Source organism: Stomoxys calcitrans, chromosome 1 (genome assembly GCF_963082655.1).
Source record: "Stomoxys calcitrans chromosome 1, idStoCalc2.1, whole genome shotgun sequence".
Lineage (NCBI taxonomy): Eukaryota > Metazoa > Arthropoda > Insecta > Diptera > Muscidae > Stomoxys > Stomoxys calcitrans.
Genome location: NC_081552.1, coordinates 78,503,425 through 78,525,813, shown reverse-complemented (window position 1 = coordinate 78,525,813; position 22,389 = coordinate 78,503,425). Strand labels below are relative to the sequence as shown.

General features: G+C 39.4%; 1 protein-coding gene across 1 annotated transcript; it reads right to left on the bottom strand.

The window, feature by feature from the left end:
* Positions 1–31: 31 nt before the first annotated feature.
* LOC131996182 (uncharacterized) lies at positions 32–22,352 on the bottom strand. The gene is made up of 5 exons (XM_059365642.1): positions 22,287–22,352; positions 21,765–21,831; positions 3,057–5,054; positions 1,309–2,798; positions 32–73 (listed from the first exon to the last, which is right to left on the bottom strand). Exons 1-5 carry the CDS (start codon positions 22,350–22,352, stop codon positions 32–34), a joined length of 3,663 nt encoding a protein of 1,220 aa, XP_059221625.1.
* Between the last annotated feature and the right edge of the window lie 37 nt (positions 22,353–22,389).

Here is a 22,389-nt window from a genome sequence, read left to right as displayed (position 1 = left end):
CTGTCTACAATATCTAAGAGGGTGATAATTTTTACAAATTAGGCATTGATGGATTCTGGAATTTCTTCTGTCCCTGTGGAAGACAAAATTTTGTGTGATGATATGAAATAATGATAATTTCAAATAGGTACGTCTTGACAGAAACGATTGTAAGGAATATTTAAGATTGAGGAGCATTATATGGTAAAATACACAATTTTACTATTGGTCTCCTTATGGTCCCAAGCTGAGTCCTTATATCAGCTACCCGGGCAAGACCGTCTGGTCCTAGATAAACTTTTGTAATGCGACCCAACCGCCATTCACACGGAGGCAAGGAGTCGTCTTTAATAAGGACGAACTGGTCTACGGATAAATTCTTTTGCAAACGCTGCCACTTGTATCTGCTTTGAAGTTCCTTAATGTACTCATCCTTCCACCTCCGAGCAAATTGGTGTTGGATAGATTTGAGTTTATCCCATTTGTCTACAATAGGAAATGTCTCGTCAGTAGCCTCCGGCATAGCAACCATAGGAGCACCTCGTAAAAGTGACCTGGGGTCAAGGCTAATAATTCCAAAGGGTCGTCCGTCATCGGTGATAGGGGTCGAGAATTTAAGACCGCCTCGATTCGTACTAAAAGGGTGCAAAATTCCTCGAACGTGTATTTGGCATTCTGGGTTACTTTCCGAAAATGCATTTTAAAGGATTTCACCCCAGCTTCCCAAATTCCCCCCATATGTGGGGCATTGGGAGGAATAAAGGTCCACTGAAATCCATGTGTAGCGTACTTTTCAACAATATCCTTGGATATGGCTTTGAGAAAATGGACATATTGGAAATTAAATGCTCTCTCAGCCCCCACAAAATTAGTACCATTATCCGACATCAACTTTTGTGGCAGGCCTCGCCTTCCAACAAATCTTACAAAGGCAGCCCGAAATGAGGCAGATGAAAGGTCCGAGCAGAGTTCCAAATGGATGGATTTCGTACTTAGACAAATAAAAATGCAAACATAACCTTTAAGAAATGTAGCCTGTCGTAGTCGAGACACCTTTATTGGAAATGGTCCCGCGAAATCTAGACCTGTTATGGTGAACGGAGGGGAAAATTTGCTTCGTTCAATAGGCAATGCTGCCATGAACTGTGTTTGGAGGCGCTGTTTATATGCAATGCAAGTTTTGCATTGATGTATGCATTTCTTTATTGCTGATCTAAGCCTCGATACATAATATTCGCTTCGAATTGTCCTTATCATTAGGTTGTGTTCGGCGTGCATCAAAAAAATGTGAGTAAACTCGATTAATAAAGTGCAATATTTGGACTTTACGGGGACTATGATGGGATGGCGTTCGTTAAAGGCGAAATCTGAATTTGAGATTCTGCCTGAGGCTCTGAGTACCCCACATTTATCAATAAAAGGATTTAGAGAATATAAAGGACTTTTCTTGCTAATAGGTTTTGACGTCAAAAGTGAATGATATTCCTTGCCATAGTACTGCCTTTGGGCCAAAGTAATTAGCAAGTTTTTTGTTTCGGTGAATTCGGAATGTGTTATAATTTTGGAGTCTTGAGTGTGTTGTTGTCGTTTTTCTTTGTGGGAGTTATGCAAAAACCTTCGTACATAGCAAATTACTCGTATGGCGCGGTCCCACCTTGAAAATCTTTCTAAGGGATCTACAATTTCGTTCATATGGAAAACATTTATCTTTTTCTTTTCGGGCGGGTCAATATATGCAGGAAGAGACTTTGGCCATTCGTTTGGCGGCTCTATAAGCCATGTTGGACCCTTCCACCACAAGGAATTCTGCATGAGGTCCATAGTATTACAACCCCTAGAACCCACATCTGCTGGATTGTCTGCTGATCGAATGTGACGCCATGAAATGTTACCAATATTTCGAATAATTTCTGCTGTCCTATTAGCGACGTATGTCTTCCATGATGATGGCGGTTTTTCTAACCAGCCGAGGACAATCGATGAGTCACACCATAAGTAGAGGTCATAATTATTTATCGGGAGTTGAGACAGTACTTTTTTCACCAACCGAGAGAGAAGTAGAGCACCACACAATTCCAGTCTTGGTAGACTTACGGGTTCTAGCGGAGCCACTTTGGTTTTTGACACAAATAAATTAGATTCCGTTGATTGATTTCTTTGGACACGTAAATAGATAACCGCGCAATACGCCTTCTCAGACGCGTCACAGAAACCGTGAATCTGCGTAGAGACAAGGGGGGCAAACTTTACCCAGCGAGGAATATGTATGTTGGGTATTAGCTGTATGTTATCTACAAATTGATTCCACTTGAGCAGGGTATTGGGTTTGACGCTTTCATCCCACTTAGTTCCTTCCAACCAGAGATGTTGTAGGAGCATTTTTGACTGGATTATAATGGGCGAAATCCACCCCGCCGGGTCAAATATTTTTGCGACAGTGGACAGTATTTTTCTTTTTGTAATATCTAATTGTTTTTCTATGGGTTCTATTTTATATGAAAAACAATCTTTCAGCGCGTTCCACTGTATTCCAAGCGTTTTAGTACCGCTTGTTTCTGCGAACTTGAGAAAGTCACAATCTAAGAGTGATTCGTTGGGAACGGATTCCAGTATATCTTTGGTGTTTGCCGATATTTTTCTCAAATGAAATCCAGCAGATTCCAATACCGTAATGATTTGAGAGAGCACTTTTATAGCCGAATTTAAATCATGAGAGCCTGTCAGAATATCGTCTACGTATGTCTCATTTCTTAAAATATGTGCTGCCTGAGGAAAACGATCCTCAGAGTCTTTGGCAAGCTGTAATAATGTCCTGATGGCTAAATATGGTGCACAATTTACACCAAATGTCACCGTTCGGAGTGTGAAGTCTTGAATGGGATCGCATGGGTTCATCCGAAAGACGATTCGTTGAAAGGGAGTGTCTCCATCATGGACCAAGATCTGGCGATACATCTTTTCTATATCACCGCAAAAAACGTACTGATATAGCCGCCAATTAACGATCAGGGTCATGAGGTCCAGTTGTAGGGTTGGTCCAACTAATAAGATGTCATTTAAGGAGTTGCCTGAGTTACTTTTCCTTGAAGCATTGAAGACTACCCTTAGCTTAGTACTCCGACTGTCGGGCTTCATAACCGCATGGTGAGGCATATAATATGAGTGAAATGAACCTTGGGAAATTATTTCCTGAGATGATGTTGGTGTCATATGACCAAGTGTCAAATATTCGGCCAAAACATTTCGATAAGTTTCGGCAAACTCGGAATTTTTTTTCAAAGAATTTTCCATACCAATAAACTGGATGAGGGCTTTAGAACGAGAACACCCCAAAGGCATCTCCCGTGGAAACCCAGGTTTGAATGGAAGTTTAACCACATATCGGCCATCCTTATTCCTATACGTGGTCTTCAAATACAGAGATTCGCAGAACTCATCTTCTTTCGAAAAGGGAATCTTATTCGGTATCTCTTCCTGCTCCCAAAATCTTCTGAGTTGTGTACTAATGGCTTCGTCATCCATTTCAGAAATTCCAATGGAGAATGCCGAAACAGATTGACACTGAATAGGCCCGCTAATAATCCAACCGAATATTGTGGCTTGAGCAAGGAGAGATTCAGAAATCTTACGTAACCCGTTTATGAGAAGAGAGGGCATCACATCGCTGCCGAGGAGCAAGTCTACATTCCCAGGAGTGTAGAAATCAGGGTCTGCGAGTTCCAAACCCTCTATGCCACTAAAATTGGTTTGTGACTTGGCTATCTCGAAATTAGGTAAAAGCCTTGTGATTCTTGGGACAACTATCGCTCCCAAATTCACCTCAATCTCATGCTTCTCTGAATACAGAGTTAACGAACATATGGAATTAGAATTTGCCACAATTTCACCACCCATTCCATGGATCTGGAAATTCTTATTCTCAACCACAAGCTTTAATCGCTGCTGAAGAGTCTTCGAAACAAAAGAGCGCTCAGAGCCTTGATCAAGAAAAGCTCTTGCTTTTAACAAATCACCATTGTGCTTTATTTGGACAACAGCAGTAGGTAGCAAAGTGTTTCCTTTCCAAGAATTGTCAGCATTAGAAGTAAAGTGTGAAGCTGTTTCCAAAGTTACATTGCTGTGATGCGTATAAGAAGAATCCGGGGCTTCTTCTGGGGCCTGAGATTCGTCGCTAACCGGTGATTTTGGACTATAGCTTTTTTGATTAGAACTAGCTCCATTTCGGGTAAAATGCAGTAGTGAATGATGGTTCTTGTTACAAGTGTTGCATGTGAATTTGCTCTGACAGTTCTTCCGAGTATGAGTATAAGAGAGACAATTAATGCATATGTTATTTAAGGAGACAAATGTGCTTCGAGATTGTGGGTCAAGCTTTTTAAATTCTGGGCATTGTTTCAATGGGTGGTTAAGTTTGCATATCTTGCACGGGAAACTGGCTTCATTCTTGGTCACAGTAGTACTTTCCCTATGAATTTCTTTAGTTGCAGGTCGTGCATCTTGAATGCTATTCAAACGTTCCACCACTTCATACCTATGTGAGAGAAAGGTGTCCATTTGTTCCCATTCTGGAAGTTCCTTGTGAGATTTCAGGGACTGTTCCCACAGGGAGAGAGTTTCGTGGGGAAGTTTAGTGGAGCAAATGTAAATAAGTATAGGATCCCAGTCCTTTGTCGAGATATTCTGCGCCTTCAGAGCAGAGAGGCAGTCATTAATTGTGCTTCGCAAGTATTGAAGGGACTCACAACTTTCGGAAGTAATGGGAGGTAAATTTAGAAGAATTTTAAGTTGATTGTCCACTAATATCCTTTTATTTTCGTACCTCATACGCAAAGCCTCCCATGCTAAGCAAAAATTTTCACCGCAGAGCTTATACTTCTTCACAATCTCTCCTGCCTGCCCGCGACACTTGAGGCGGAGGTGATAAAGCTTTTGAACAGGCGGTAGTCTAGGGTGATCGACATATACCGCAGAGAACATGTCTCTAAATGCTGGCCACTCTTCGTAGCCTCCATAGAACAGCTCCGTGTCGCAGGGAGGTACCTTTATAGCTAAATCGGTAGCTGGAATGTCATTCGCTATAAAGGAGGAGCTTATAGGGGAAGCAACAAAAGTTTTCTGCAAGTCGAAGATATTCGCCTTACAATTATGAAAGGACTTCGTGCATGTGCTATATTTGCCTCGTGCCGCTTCCAATGACTTCTGGTCAAGGTCGCCCTTCTTATTGATAAGAAGTTCCTTATATGACCTTTGCACCTCTGACCATCGATGGTTCAAGTCATGCAAATTTACCTCAAGCATTGAGTCCGTAATTTCAGTCTTTGCAAGGTTATCAAATTCCGAACAAAATATTACCAAATCATCGGAATAAAATGTAAAATCCTCCATAATGGTTTGTGTCTTGGCTTAAAAGAGGAATATAAAACTCAGGTATTGTGAATTCAAACGGGGTTATCTCTTAAAACAAAGGGATTGTTTATCAATTGGGTCCAAAAAATACTGATTCAAACCAATACTGCGTGTATATTATCTTTACATTGCAATTAGAAGAAAACAGATTCCGCATGCAGGGGGCAATACAAGTTATTGTAGATGAATTTCATACCAGTTAAAACGTCCAGCATGTGTGCCAAAAATTAGTCTCTAGCGGCCTTTATAAGGGTTCTAATCGAGAATAGATTTATAAATTAGAATCAAATACTATTGCATAGTACAACTCCAGTTAACATAAATAACCAGCTTGTGCAAAAGGTGAAAAATTATATATGGTACCAAATGTGTGTTATTGTGAATCACTAATGTAGAAATAGTGTGGCGTACTTTAAGGATGATTCCAGTTTATTATTCCAGATTCCATTTAGAATAAATGGAGATCTGTGATTGTTCAAAGGTGGTAATTGTGTTGGGCATTTGCATTCAACAATTATTAGTCTAATCGGAATGTGTTGAGTTTCTCCTATATTGGCTTATAAACATGCAAAAAAAAAAAAAATTGATGACGCCTATTGTGAATGTTGGTGAAAATGTGTTAGGCTTTGATGGTGTGTCCAGAAATCTGTAGGCAAATGTAGTAAAACTATCATGAAACTAAATTCTACCGAAAGATGGTAGTTTTCGTTCGCCTGTATCTTTCTCGGAGGGAACTTGGATTGTTCAGCCGTAAGAAATGAGATGGTTCATATTTTTTCACTTATCTTTCTAGCTAAAAATTGGAATTGGACTTACATCATTAATCCAGCGGGACATCACCAAAGAAAATATACTGCTGACGAGGTGGTGCAGTTGAAAGGGTTTAGAAATTGGGTGTCCCTGTCTATTGACTTGGAGGAATGAGTCGGTGAGAACAATTTAGTTGTACAAGCCTTTCGAAATTTTGTCGCCTCCTCTTTTAAACAGGGATGTACATACATTTAGATAACGTGGTTCAGGCGAAGACTACGTATTTATGTACGTTCTGTATGTTTTCCAAAAGAAATATTGGATATTATTCACATTACTTTATGCGATGATGGGGCTTCCTGTAATTGGAAGTTACGATGCCGCCGCCTTTATTATCGATTAATTAATTTTGTGGTTTTGCTGAAGTGTACAGTTCCTGCAGAATGTGCCCGTTTCCAAGGTTGGTGGCCTTGAACCGTTACCTACACGTGTCAGGGCCTTGTAACTAAAAATTTCAGCAATTCTTCGCGTTCTCGTTGCGTGGGATGGAGAACAATAGTTTTCCACCGATTTCACGATCTTGAACTAACTTTCCGTTGTCTGATGAAAAATATTTAATAAAAACTTATAATTCTCCTTTCGGTCTTGGCACATGTAAAAAAACGACAGTTTGACATTTGTTACAGCGAGTTAGGGTTTCCGTGATACTAACAAAATGAACTTTTGAGGTATTTAACCATTAAGCTGTGTTCAATAAAGGTTCGAAGGACCATGTTCAATATCAATAAGGGATTTTAGCTATTTGGGAGTAAATGAGCTGGGATTTGTGTCATTAATGTGGAGAAACTTTGCACATGGCAAATTCATACTACGGAGATGTAGTACATTTTTCGTTTTGTTTGAAAATTACTCCAAATTCACTATTTATATTTTTTATTTTATTTCAAATAAAATAAAAGCTTCAAGTTTATTGAGGAATGAATCACCTCACTTGCCTTTTAAATGAAAACCCGAGATGATTGAGTTCAAAATGGGATGATATGGTTGTCTTTTATTTAGAGGGGTGTATGGGATACAACTTACATTTTATGTAGATGATAAAAAGCTGCAGAGAACCAACCACTTGGATGTGATGCTGTAGTAAAAAGGAGATCGAGACTTCTTCGTGGCAACACCAAGAAGCATCGGCCTCCACTCAATCCAACAACACACAAAGAGGATGGTTAACTTGTTGCCATACTATTAATTTGGAATACTGGGATGTTTCAACAGTGACTTAAAAACTATTACATGGTAATTCAAAATAAGGTAAGGTAAATTAGATAATCAATTCAAATAATTCAAAATAACATCAGAGGGAAACTACTTTCAACAAGGGAAATTGCAAAAGATAAATCTTTTTTTTAGTGGTCGCTATTCGGTGCAGGAACAGACACATCTGCGATGACATTTGGTCATGAAGTCAAAGCTGAATTTTGCACTAATTGCCAAAACAGTGCAAATATCTTTTGGATGTTGTATTATTGGCTTCCAACGCTTCACAACGGTAAAGGCTCTTGCTGCTACTCTGTGTGCCCAGGTTCGCATTAACGACGAAAAATACCCCTGAATAGAGCTGCCTTACAAAAATTCCAGCTAGAGTTAGGAAAGAGGTATGGTACTGAAATTTGGATTGGCATAAAGTAGACGTCTGAAACCAGTTACAACAATTTTTCCCCTCATATTTTGGGGGAAATTGGCTTGTCAAAAGTCGGATATTTTTTATATCCCAAAAATCAAACAAAAAATTTTCTCGAAAAATTCTTTGGAGTCGCATTTGATAGTTTCTAAAAAAAATTGTGGCAATAATCCTACTTCTTTGGGAGCAGTTTCTATTATTTGCAAAATCAAAAAATCTAGCTTTTTTCGCTACATGGTCATAAAATATTAAGAAAATGATTTTTTGTTGTAGGGGATTAAGAAATAAAATGATATTTTTTTTCAAAAATTTTTAAAATTAAAATTATTCGAAAAAATTGCTACGTCAATATAAATTTCCTAAATTACGAATATATAACATATTCCCGGTCGCTTCGCTGCCCCCGATGGTACACCCAATATCAAGGTTTAACTGTATCGCCTTATCCGTAAAGAAAGAACATTCTGAAAGTTTTGGTGCCTAAATGTACGAATTAAAAAAAAACAAGTAAAAGCGTGCTTAGTTCGGCCGGGCCGAATCTTATATACCCTCCACCATGGATCGCATTTGTCGAGCTATTGCCACGGTATCTCTTTTTAGGCAAACAAAGGATAAAAGAAAAGAATTGCTGTTATTGGCACAATATCATGTTATGGTTAAATTTGGAGCATAATTGAACTGAATATTGAAGACCATAGTAAAAGTCATTTTGTAAAATTTCAGCCAAATTTAGTAAGCACTTTAGGGGCTGAAGAAGTAAAATAGGGCGATCGGTTTATAGGGGAGCTACATTAGGCTATACACCGACTCATGTCATTTTCAACACGTATGTTAAAGGTCATGTGAGAAGCCGTTGTACAAAATTTCAGCTAAATCGGATAATAATTGCGCCCTCTATTGGCTCAAGAACTCAAAACCCCAGATCGGTTTATATGGAAGCTATATCAGGTTATGGACCGATTTGAACCATACTTGGCACAGTTGTTGGATATCATAACAAAACACGTCGTGCAAAATTTCATTCTGATCGGATAAGAATTGCGCACGCTAGAGGCTCAAGAAGTCAAGACCCAAGATCGGTTTATATGGCAGCTATATCAAAACATGGACCGATATGGCCCATTTACAATACCAACCGAACTACACTAATAAGAAGTATTTGTGCAAAATTCAAGCGGCTAGCTTTACTCCTTCGAAAGTTAGCGTGTTTTCAACAGACAGACGGACGGACATGGCTAGTTCGACTTAAAATGTCATGACGATCAAGAATATATATACTTTATGGGGTCTTAGACGAATATTTCGAGGAGTTACAAACAGAATGACGAAATTAGTATGCCGCCATCCTATTGTGGAGGGTATAAAAAGCTGTCGCAGGGCCTAACACAACTCACTGTCCCAAATTGCGGCGATATCGGTCAATAAATGCGCTTTTTATGAGCCCAAAACCTAAAACCGAGAGGTCGGTTAATATGGCAGCTATATCCAAATCAGGACCGATCTGTGCCACAGTACAGAAGTATATCAAGGGGCTTAACTTAACTCACTGCCCCAAATTTCGCCGACATCGGACAATAAATGCGCCTCTTTTGCGCCTAAGACCCTTAATCGGAGGATCTGTCAATATGGCAGCTATATCCAAATCTGGTCCGATTTCATCCAAATTGACGAAAGTCGTTGAAGTACCTAATACAACTCATTGTCTCAAATTTCAGCAAAATCGGATAATAAATGTGGCTTTTATGGGCCTAAGACCCTAAACAGGAGGATCGTTCTATATGGCAGCTATATCCAAATCTGGACCGATCTGTGCCAAATTAACGAAAGATGTCGAAAAGCCTAACACAACTCACTGTCCCAAATTTCAGCAAAATCGGATAATAAATGTGGCTTTAATGGGCCTAAGACCCTACATCGGAGGATCGTTCTATATGGCAGCTATATCCAAATCTGGTCCGATCTGAGCCAAATTGACGAAGGTCATCGAAGAGCCTTACACAACTCACTGCCCCAAATTTCAGCAAAATCGGATAATAAATATGGCTTTTATTGGCCTAAGACCCTAAATAGAAGGATCGGTCTATATGACAGCTATATCCAAATCTGAACCGATCTGTGCCAAATTGAAGGGCCTAACACAACTCACTGTCCCAAATTTCAGCAAAATCGGATAATAAATGTGGCTTTTATGGTCATAAGAGCCTAAATCGGCGGATTGGTCTATATGGGGGCTATATCAAGATATAGTCCGATATAGCCCATCTTCGAACTTAACTTATGAACAAAAAAGAATCTGTGCAAAGTTTCAGCTCTATATCTCTATTTTTGAAGACTGTAGCGTGATTTCAACAACAGGCGGCCAGACATGTGTAGATCTTAGATTTTTCCGCTGATTAAGAATATATATACTTTACTAGCTGACCCGGGCCCGCTCCGCTGCGCCTTCTTTTACTTTATATGGAACAAAAGTTTCCTTGGAATATTTATTTTCGACAATTAAAGAGCTTTTAGTGAAATACCATGCTACGAAAATAGTATATCGCTTGACTAACAATTTAACAATATAAGTGCCTTTGTCCGAATCCCATATGATTTTTAGTGGTCTACGAATTTAAGTTTGGATGTAAAGTGTACTCCTTTCTTTAAATACTTTATTTCGGCCCTCTCATGATATCTGATTTAGGGGTGTTTTCGGGGGTGAGGTGGTCTCCCAGGCACTAGGCCCTGAAAAAATATCAAAAATCGGTCCCGAAAGTGGGTATCAATTCTTGCTCTGCCCCCAATACATTTAATTTAAGCTCCACATTGACATGGTCGGTAAATATACCCGATTTACGTATATCTTGGGGGATTGGGGTGGTTTCCCAAACACTAAGCCCGAAAAATATATCAGCAACGTGCTCTATACTCATATATCATTTATTTTTACCCCATATTGCCATTGCCCTCAAAATATGATATCAAATTCGTTTTCTAATCTCATTTAAACTCCTTAATGCAAAAGTCAGCAAATATGTCCGGTTTGGGTTATTGGCCCTAAAAACTATAAATATTTAGTTCCTCTCTCTTTACGACCCAAATTTTCTTGGTGAGCAAATATGTCCTATTTGGGTGTTGTTATGGTAGTGGGACGTCCCCTCGACAGTAGGTTCCTAATGTTCATATCAGATACGTGGTCTACTCCCAAATGCCTTTAATTTGAGCCCCATATTTCCATAGTCGGCAAACGTGACCGGCTGGGGATGGGCGGCCACTCAGTGAGTTGCCCTTGAAAATAAATATCGGATTCGTGTTCCACTCTAAAAACCCTCGTATTTAAGCCTCATATTGCAAAAGTCAGCAAATACTTACTATTTGGGTGGTGTTGTGGGGTTGGAGTGGCCCCATAAACACTTTTCCCGAATATTGAGATCAGATTTGTGCTTTACTCCAAAAGACCTTTCATTTGAGCCCCATGTGGCTATGGTCGTAAATGTGTCCCCTTTGGGGGAGATTTTAGGGGAGAGGCGGCCTCCCAAACACTTGGTCTCATATTTGGATGTCAGATTCTAATTCTACACTCAAATACCTTTTATTTAAGCCCCATATTCCCATGGTCAGTAAATAAGTCCTGTTTAAAGGGTGTTTTGGGGAAGGGGTGGACCCCCAGAAACGTGGTCCCACATTTGGATATCAGATTCGAATTCTACTCGTAAATACCTTTCATTTGAGTCCCATATTGCCATGGTCGGTAAATATGTCCGATTTGGGGGTGTTTTGGGGGTTGGGGTGGTCGCCCTAGCACTTGGTTCGACAAATGGATATCAGATACGTTTTCTAATCCTAAATACCTTTCATTTGAGTCCCATATTGTCGTGATTGGTGTAAATATATGTTTGGTAGGTTTTAGGGTGGGGCGGCCCCCCTAGGTACCCCATCCGCAATTTGGATACCAAATTTTTTTTTTGTGGGTACTATATGAGAGCACACAAAATTTCGCTTAAATCGCACCACCCATCTCCGAGATCTGACGTTTCTGAAAATTAGGGTAAGCGGGAGGGTCCGCCCCCCTTCAGATATCAAAAAATGTGGTACCCTATTTTCACCACGGGGTCATAATGCACCATCTGTGAAAATTTCAAGAAAATCGGTTCAGCCGTTTCTCAGTCTATAAGGAACACACAAACATACAAACAAACAAACAAACAATTGATTTTTATATACATATAAGATATTACTAAGCCCGACAAATTTCAGACCTTTAGCTCCATCTGCACAGAAAGCACCAAATGGTATCAATATTGGTTGCAAAACGTACGAATTGTAAAATGATCATAATATCGTCATATTTTTCCTAATAGTACCTGCATCTCATACCTCCAGCACCATCTGTAACGAAGTATCAATTTTGATAACAAAATGTTCGAATTTTGAATTGATCATTTAGTTAGTCACCTGTCATATATTTCATAGTTGTACCTAAGGGTCAAATTTCAGACCTCTTGCTCCATCTTGTACCAATTGCGGTACTAAATGTGCGTTTTCTCCCGTTACCAATTCTATTTTGCTTTTTTTATACCCACCACCATAGGATGGGGGTATACTAATCTAGTCATTCCGTTTTTAACACCTCGAAATATTCGTCTAAGATCCCATAAAGAGTATATATTCTTGATCGTCTCGACGTTCTGAGTCGATCTAGCAATGTACATCCGTCCGTCTGACGAATCACGATAGCGGTCGAACGCGTAAAGTTAGCCCCTTGAAATTTTGCACAGATACTTAATAGTGATGTGAGTCGTCGGAATTGCAAATGGGCCATATCGGTTCACATTTAGATATAGCTCCCATATAAACCGACCTCCAGATTTGACTTCTTAAGCTCCTGAAAGCCGCAATTTTTTTCTGATTTGGCTGAAATCATGCATTTAGTGTTCTGTTATGACTTCCAACAACTGCGCCAAGTACGGTCCAAATCGGTACTTAACCTGATATAGCTCCCATATAAACCAATCCCCCGATTTGACTTCTTGAGCCCTTATAAGCCGCAATTTTTGTCCGATTTGGCTAAAATTTTGCATATAGTGTTCTGTTCTGACATACAAAAACAGTGACAATTACGGTCCAAATAAGTCTATAACCTGATATAGCTCCCATATAAACCGGTCTTTCGATCATCCTTGTTCGTTTCGTAGAAGCTTTAATTATTGCTGGTTTGACAGAAGTTTGGTATGTAGAATAAAATTATTTTTAGCAGAATCCATGGTGGCGGGTTCCCAAGATTCGGCCCGGCCGAACTTAGCACGATTTTATTTGTTTTTTTTTTTTTTTCATACTCATCCTTTTGCACAAAATGTTTTTAAGTCAAATTTCAACATTTTACATCTATCCATCCCCCTGAACAAAGTTCACCCATTTCGTATCATTTTGGTCCTTTTTCTAGTACCCAAATGTGCAAATTTCCAAAAATTCTTAAAGTTGCCCAATTGAGGTTGCCATAGTGTACCTTAGTTCCACAATTCAGAGCTCTAGTTCAATTTACAAAGAAAGTGCCAAATAGTACCAATTGCGGTACTAAACGTACTATATCTCCCACTTACGGTACGATTTTTAAATTTTTTTTTGCCAAACCTCATTTTTTTAAAAATGCGCTTTAATTTGAGCCCAAGAACATAATTCTAGCCCTTTTCGTTCGCGCTGATCAAATATGAACCATATCGAACTTTTTGGTAGTTTTTAACACCTAAACGTACGAATATCACCTTATCCCGCGCCTATGGCCCAAGACCAACATTCGTACAAAATTTCACGATTCTAGCCGTTTCGGCTGAGCGATGATCAGTCAGTCCGTCAGCAATCATTTAATCACGCAACTCTTTTATAAAGGAGAATTTTTTCCCACTCATTCCAGAATTTCGGCCGGTATCTCACGAACAAATGCTTGAATGTTGTCTTCCAACCCCGGCCGACACAGGATAACTATGGGCACCACTTAACCTGGCACTGTAAGCTCCGACTTGTGTGATGTCCATTGTTATCACGGGAAGCTTAACTGAAAGCTACTGGGCACTTCCACAGGTTGCGGATGGTGGAAAGCTTCGGGCAGTCAGCATTTTTCGAGAGGAGAGTCTTAGTGAGAAGCAGGTGCCACTGGCTCTTAATTAAATACTGAGTGCCAATAATACTTGCAATGACAAGGCGAGTTATTGGCGCCTTCATGCAAGTGGCTCGCGGCAACTAGGGATATATTATGTGTGATCCCACAAAACCCATGCAGTTGGGGCGCTGGGCCAGTAACCCGCCCCTGGAGAACTATGAGAAACAAAGGAATAGTAAAATCGGACCCCCCCAACGTTGACGATCCACGCAAACTAAAAAGGACCATGCTTTGCTAATCTGTGAATCTACGCGCTGGCGGATGTATTGGAGAAGTACAAGTAGATATTACCGCCTTACAGGAAGTGCGATGGACTGGGAATGGCGTCACTATAAAACCAAACGGTGACGAACTATACTATAGCCGCCATAATACGAGACATTAATTTGACTGTAGATTTGTGGTTAGTCAGAGACTGAAACACCTTGTCTCAAGCTTTACTCCGGTGGATGAGAGGCTAGCCACAATCCGCATTAAAGCCAAATTCTTCAAGATCAGCCTTATTTGTTCCCATGCCCCGACGGAAGACAAGGACGAGCACACCAATGATATTTTCTTTGAGCTCCTAGGTCCAACAGTCGGAAAATTTAGTCTCCACGAGATAACGTCCGATTATAGGTTGAGGTTGATAGATTTCGCCGCGGCAAAAAACATGGTGGCTAGTAGCACCAGATTTCAATACAAAAATATTCACAAAGCCACATGACTGTCACCCGATCAAAACACGAGGAACCAAATCGATTACGTTGTGATAGATAAAAGGCATTCATCCAGCGGGTTAGATGTACGATCGATCCGTGGAACGAATATAGATTCGGGTCATTACCTTGTTGCAGCAAAGGTTCGCACCCGTTTGAACATGGCGAGGAAAGTACGATCTGACACTGAAGCTCGACATTGAAAAGCTGCAAACACAACAGATGACAACGGCATACACCACTCGACTGACCCAACTGCTTGATGAAAGCACACCTTGTTCCAATGATGTAATGATGCAGTGGCAAACCATTGCCCACTCCATGGAAAATGGGTACTGGAAGCCTCCCCCAAGAAACCCATGGTACGATCAAGAGTGTCGAGGTGCTACTGAATAAAATAAAATAAATGGTACACAAGGAAGGAGACAAGACGGAATGTGCCAACTACAGAGGAATAAGTCTCCTCCCCATCGCATACAAGATACTCTCGAGCGTACTGTGTGAAAGATTAAAACCTAAAGTCAGTGAAATAATTGGGCCCTATCAATGAGGCTTTAAACCTGGTAAATCCTAGACCAGATATTCAAACTGCGCCAAATCCTGGAAAATAACCGAGAAGGACAAATCAACACCTACCATCTATTTGTTGACTACATAGCCGCTTTCGATACCCTTTTACGTTCAAAGGCATTTCAAGCCATGTTCGAATTTGGTATCCCTGCAAAATTAATAAGAATTTGCAGGATGAAACTTGCTGATACGCGTTCCCCAGTAAGAATAGGAAAGAATCTCTCGGAACCATTTAATACTAAGCGAGGTTTCAGGCAAGGAGGCAGCCTATAGTGTGATCTCTTTAATATCCTGCTGGAGAAGATAGATACGGCACACTAATCACAAGAGAACAATGCTACTCGCCGACGACATCGACATCATAGGTCGGTCACCGAAAGAAGTAACTGCAGCCTTTAAAAGAATTAAAAGAGAGTCAGTGAAAATGCGTCTGGCAGTAAATGGAGATAAGACGAAATGGATGGTTTCAACTCCCAAAACGACTTGTACAACCGAGCAGATAAAGAAAATGGAGAAAGTTGGGGAACCACAACTTTGAGAAAGTCAGCAACTTTATCTACCTCGACACCGCTGTAACCGAAACGAATGACACCAGTTTTGAGACAAAGCGAAATATAACAAGTAAAAGCGTGGTAAGTGCGGCCGGGCCGAATCTTATATACCCTCCACCATTGATCGCATTTGTCGAATTCTTTCCCGGTATCTCTTTTTAGACAATTAAAGGGTAAAAGAAAACAAGAAGTAAAATAGAGAGATCGATTTATATGGGAGCTGTATCGGGCTATAGACCGATTCAGACCATAATAAACACGTATGTTGGTGATCATGAGAGAATCCGTCGTACAACATTTCAGCAAATCGGATAATAATTGCGACCTCTAGAGGCTCAAGAAGTCAAGATCCCAGATCGGTTTATATGGCAGCTATATCAGATTATGAACCGATTTGAAAATTACTTGACACAGTTGTTGAAAGTAAGAATAAAATACGTCATGCAAAATTTCAGCCAAATCGGATTGGAATTGCGCCCTCTAGAAGCTCAAGAAGTCAAGTCCCCATTTCGGTTTATATGACAGCTATATCAGGTTATGGACCGATTTTAACCATACTTAGCACAGTTATTGGATATCATAACAAAACACGTCGTGGAAAATTTCATTCCAATCGGAAAACAATTGCGCACTCTAGAGGCTCAAGAAGTCAAGACCCAAGATCGGTTTGTAAGGCAGCTATATCAAAACATAGACCGATATAGGCCATTTACAATACCAACCGACCTACACTAATAAGAAGTATTTGTGCAAAATTTCAAGTGGCTAGCTTTACTCCTTCGGAAGTTAGAGTGCTTTCTACAAACAGACGGACGGATGGACGGACATGGCTAGATCGACAAAAAATGTCGCGACGATCAAGAATATATATACTTTATGGGGTCTCAGACGAATATTTCAAGTAGTTACAAACAGAATGACGAAATTAGTAAACCCCCCATGCTATAGTGGATGGTATAATAATGGCAAGAAGTTGATACTTCGGATTAAGTAAACAGTTTCGAAACAAGGCCACCTCTCGACAGACGAAGATTACAATATACAACACACTGATACTACCCTTGTTGTTATATGGTTCTGAGGCATGGGTACTTGTAAAAGCAGATGAGGAACTTTTTGGAATATTTGAGAGAAAGATTCTACGAAAAATATATTAACCAGTTTGCGTTAATGGAAAATATAGGCGTCGTATGAACCACGAGCTATATGACGACGATAGCATAGTTACACGTATCAAAATACAATGGATGCATTGGCTAGGTCTTGTTGTCAGAATGGGTGAAGAAGCTCCAGCAAAGAAGTCTTTTGAAGGAAAACACGGTGGTACACGCAAACAGGGACGGCCAAAAGCCCGATGGAAAGATCAAGTGGTGGGAAACACCTCGAAACTTGGTGTCAGAGATTTTAGAAGGAGCGCAGAAGATCAAGGCACTTGGAACGTCATTCTACGTTCGGCTAGTGGAACAAATGTTCTGTTTCAGCCAATTAAGGTAAAGTATTAAGTTGTCTTCCAATACGTCAATTGAAGCGGGCTTGTCTGTATAGACATGAACTTTAACATAGGCCCACCAAAAATAGTCTAAACCCGTAATTCGCACGATCTAGGCGGCGATTCTCACCATCATTGAAGAAGTATGGTCCAATCATGGCCCCAGCCCATAAACCGCACCAAACTGTGAGTTTTTCTGGATGCATTGGTAGCTCTTGCAATGCTTTTGGTTGATCTCACCCCAAATTCTACAATTCTGCTTATTTACGTAGCCATTGAGCCACAAATGAGCTTCGTCGATGGAATGGAAGATGATGGCTCGATGAACATGTTTTTAACAGAACACGCATTTTGATGATAAAATTCAATAATCTGCAAGTGTTGTTTGTGTTTAAATTATAGACCAAACAGAAGATGTATGACAGTGAAACAAAACACTTCTTATTAATGCGAGTAGCTGCGCATTGTCCAGATAAGTTCAGATTTTGATATAGTTACCACATTAATGGACTTAACTTTAAAAGTCTCTAGAAGCCTTTATTCAGTTTGGTTCAAAATTTGGAATGTAAAGTATTTTTTGCCTTTCAATGCCTACACAGAATTCTACCTAGGTAGATTCGTATATATCTAGGTAGATATATCTCCCGATTTGACAGCCTCAGCCCATAGATTTCTTAGTTTTAATCGGATTTGCAGGCATTTGTTACGTGAAGTACACTTAAACCTTTCAATAAACACCATATGTTATCCCGACTAATACTGACTTATAGTATAGAGTTTTCCGACTTCATGCCTTGAGGACCTGGCAAACCTATAAATATGCCTGTTGGATGGCGGAACACAAAGGTTTTTTTCATTCCAACACCATCCTTTATGCTGAAGACTCTAGAGAGGTTGATAGAAACATATCTTAGGAATACCAGTCACCAGTCTCGGCAACAGCTTACATATACAGAAAAAAAATTAAATCTTGGTTTAACTAAGAAATTTGTATAATCAATTTAAAATTTTGCAGAAATCGAACTTAGAAACAAATTTGTATTATCAATTAACGATTTTGCAATTTGCATTTATGATAAGCTGAATAATTCAATTCAAGCGGTTATCAACTTAACAAACCAATTTATTTGAAAATTGTTTATTCTTTCAAAAACACGTTTAACTGACAAGTAAAAAAAAAGGCATTAAGTTCGGCCGGGGCGAACGTTGGGTACCCACCACCTGGGTATATATGTAAAGCCCTTTTCGTCACAATTTGGTGAAAACTGAATAACTTATAAACTCAAATTCGATTTTGTAGAACAAAATATTGTTTTTTTTGGCAGCTATATCCAAATATAAACCGATCTGAACAATATAGGACACAGACGTCGAAAAGCCTAGAGTAAGGCACTGCTAAGCTTTTCGACAAATTTCAACGAAATCGGAAAATAAATACCATAAATTGACAGATCGGTCTATATGTCAGCTATATCTATATAGTATGATCTGACTCATATTTGGGTCGAACGTCGGGAGGTTTAAAACAACTCACTATTTAAAATTTTAATGAAATCAGATAATAAATAAAGCTTTTTGAGCTTCAGACCCTTAATAGGCATATTTGTCTATATGACGGCTATATCTAAATACAGTCCGATCTTTACCATATTTGGGTCAGATGGCGGTTGGCTTAAAACAACTCAAACAAAATAAAACAAAACAATTGGGTAATAAAAGCAGCTTTTATGGGTTCCAGGCCCTTAAACGGCAGAGCGGTCTATATGGCAGCTATATCTAAATATAGTTCGATCTGAAACATATTTGGGGCGGATGACGGGAGGCTTAAGCCAACTCACCGTTTCAAATTTCAGCGAAATCGGATAAAAAGTAAAGTTTTATGCGCTTCAGACCCTTTAGCTATATCTGAACCATATTAAGGTAGGATATCGGTAGGATAAAAACAACTCACAGTTTAATGGGCATCAGACCGCTTATCCGCAGATTGGTCTATATGGGAGCTATATATAAATATCGTCTGATCAGAACCATATTTAGGTCGAATGTTGGGAGGCCTAAAACTATTAACTGTATTAAATTTCAGCGAAATCGGGGAATATCTTAACGGTCCGATCTTAACCATCTTTCGGTCATTGTTTCAAATTTCAGCGAAATCGGATAAAAATAAGATTTGATGGGCTTCAGACCCTTTACCGGGACATCGGTCTATATGACAGCTATATCTAAATGTAGTCCGATGTAATCCATACATAGGTCAGATATCAGGAGGCTAAAAATTACCCACTGTTTCAAATTTCAACGAAATCGGGTAATAAATAAAGGAATTAGATAGACCCTTTATCGGCAGGTCGGTCTTAATAGCAGCTATATCCAAATAGGGTCCGATTTGGCCCGTTGAAGAACTTAACCATCGTGCATCAAAAATACTTCTCTCTGGCAACATTCAGCTCAATTTTTTAAGGCTGTAGAGTCAAACGGACGGACAAACGGACAGGCACACCGACATCGTTAAATCGTCTTAGAATTTTACGACGATCGGAAATATATATACTTTGTAAGGTCGGAAATTGATATTTCCATGTGTTGAACCCGGAATGACTAAATGAATATATATATAATAATGACTAAATGAATATAATATAATAAATAATTGGCATTTTCCCCATAAATAAACCCCTTTTTAATTCAGTCGTTTAAATGCGAATGCAAAATGTATTGCATTAAAATATTTTGTCTTTTTATTAATAACAAAAAACTAATTGGTATTAAAAGCGGAGAAAGTTTAATGGTACAACTAAAAAATTTTTTAGTTGCGTGGGTACTATGTAAGGAAAACTCCAAGTTAACTTTTACAAATCAAATCATTGAATTATCAATATGTGCAGGTAGATGGAATATTAGAAAAGGGATTGGAATGTACATGGTTCTTTCTGTGAAGTGTAAAACAAAGAAAAGTAATACCCTCCACAATAGGCTGGGGGTATACTAATATCGTCATTCTGTTTGTAACACCTCGAAATATGCGTCTAAGGCAACATAAAGTATATATATTCTTGATCGTCGTGACATTTTAAGTCGAACTAGCCATGTCCGTCCGTCCGTCTGTCTGTCGAAAGCACGCTAACTTTCGAAGGAGTAAAGCTAGCCACATGAAATTTTGCACAAATACTTTTTATTAGTGTAGGTCGGTTGGTATTGTTGCCAAATCGGTCCATGTTTTAATATATCTGCTATATAAATCGATCTTTGGTCTTGACTTCTTGAGCCTCTAGAGGGCGCAATTCTCGTTCGATTTAACTGAAATTTTGCACGTAGTGTTCTGGTAGCACTTCCAATAACTACGGTAAGTATGATTCAAATCGGTTCATAATCTGTTATAGCTGTCATATAAACCGATCGTGGATCTTGACTTCGTGGGCCAATAGAGCGCGCAATCTCATCCGATCCGGCTGAAATTTTGCATGAGGTGTTTTGTTATGACTTCCAATAACTGTGCTTAGTATGGCGTAAATCGGTATAGAACCTGATACAGCTGCCACAAAAACCGATCTGGGATTTTGACTTCTTGAGCCTCTAGAGGGCGGAATTCATACCCGATTTGGCAGAAAATTTGTACAACGGCTTCTCTCATGACTTTCAACATACGTCGGAATCAATCAATAGCTTGATACAGCCCTCAAATAGACCGATCCGCCGATTTAGCTTTTTGAGCCCTTACAGGGCGCAATTCTTATCCGAATAAACTGATATATCGCACAATGACTTCTTCTGAATCCATCTCTATTTCTCATATATAAACGGATAATCCGACCGTCCTTTTTAATGTCCAAGTATGGGCCGATTTGGAACATATTCGGTTCAGATACCGAGAAGCCTTATATAAGTCACAGTTTAAAACCTCAGGGAAATTAGGTTATAAGTGAAAATTTTATCGACATATGGTCTGATACGGACCATACGCGGTTCGGATATCGGATGGCCTAGTGCAACTCCATGTTTCAAATTTATGTTGAATCTAGTCCAACCCAGTGCTCAAAATTTCAGCAAAATACGAAAATACAGCTTTTTTATGGGCTTAAGACCCTAAATCGGCAGATCGGTCTATATGGCAACTATATCCAAATATGGTCCGATATGGACATGCTCAGGTCGGTCAACGAGAGAGCTGTTGCAAATACATCTAATAATGGCCCATAAGCACCATTTTCGGTTCTAACATCGGGGCCTTAATAAATCTCACGGTTTAAAATTTCAACGAAATCGGATAATAAATGTGGCTTTTATGGGCTTAAGACCCTCAACCGACAGATCGGTCTGTATGACAGCTACATACGAGTCTGTGCCAAAATTATTTTTTTTTTTTAAGGCTGCAGCGTGATTACAACAGCCAGAAAGAAATCGTTAAATCATTTTAGAATTTTACGACGACCCTTAAAATATATATACTTTGTAGGGTAGGAAATTGGTATTTCGATTTGTTGCAAAAGAAATGACTTTACTAATCTACCTCCTATCCTATGGTAGTGGGTAAAAAAACGCATGGACTTTGTAGCTTGGTCCTTTTTAGTCTCTGCCTATAAATAGAAACCGTGCAAAGAACAAATGCGATCAATGGTGAATGGTATACAAGATTCGGCCCTACCGAACTTAGCACGATTTTAATTGTTTTGACTTTAAGACGAAAGTTTTTAAAAATGTGTTTTCTAATATGTTTTCGTTAATAATTTGACTAAAGTTAAATCTAAAGTTATCTCATGTTAATTTAATACTATAAAATTTATGTTTTAATTCGCCAAACTAACAAATTCGTGAACCAAAAAAAAGTGTAACTAAAATATTTTTATTTTGTTGATTCATATCTGCTTCGATCCGGGTTCAAAAAATTTCACTCCCGCTCCGACAGAAATAGGCCCACTCCGCTCCGCTCCGAATCCCCGGCATATACTTTAGCTTTCAGACCAATAATGCAAAAGTCCAACTACTGTTCAATACTCAACGGTATCCAAAGGATGGCTTGTTTGTGCATCACATTCGCATTGGGGACGACACCATCTGGTGCACTTAATTTAATGCTGCGCCTAATGCCTTTGGGCATTGTAGCTAGACAAATTGTTGCGACCACTGCTGTGAGT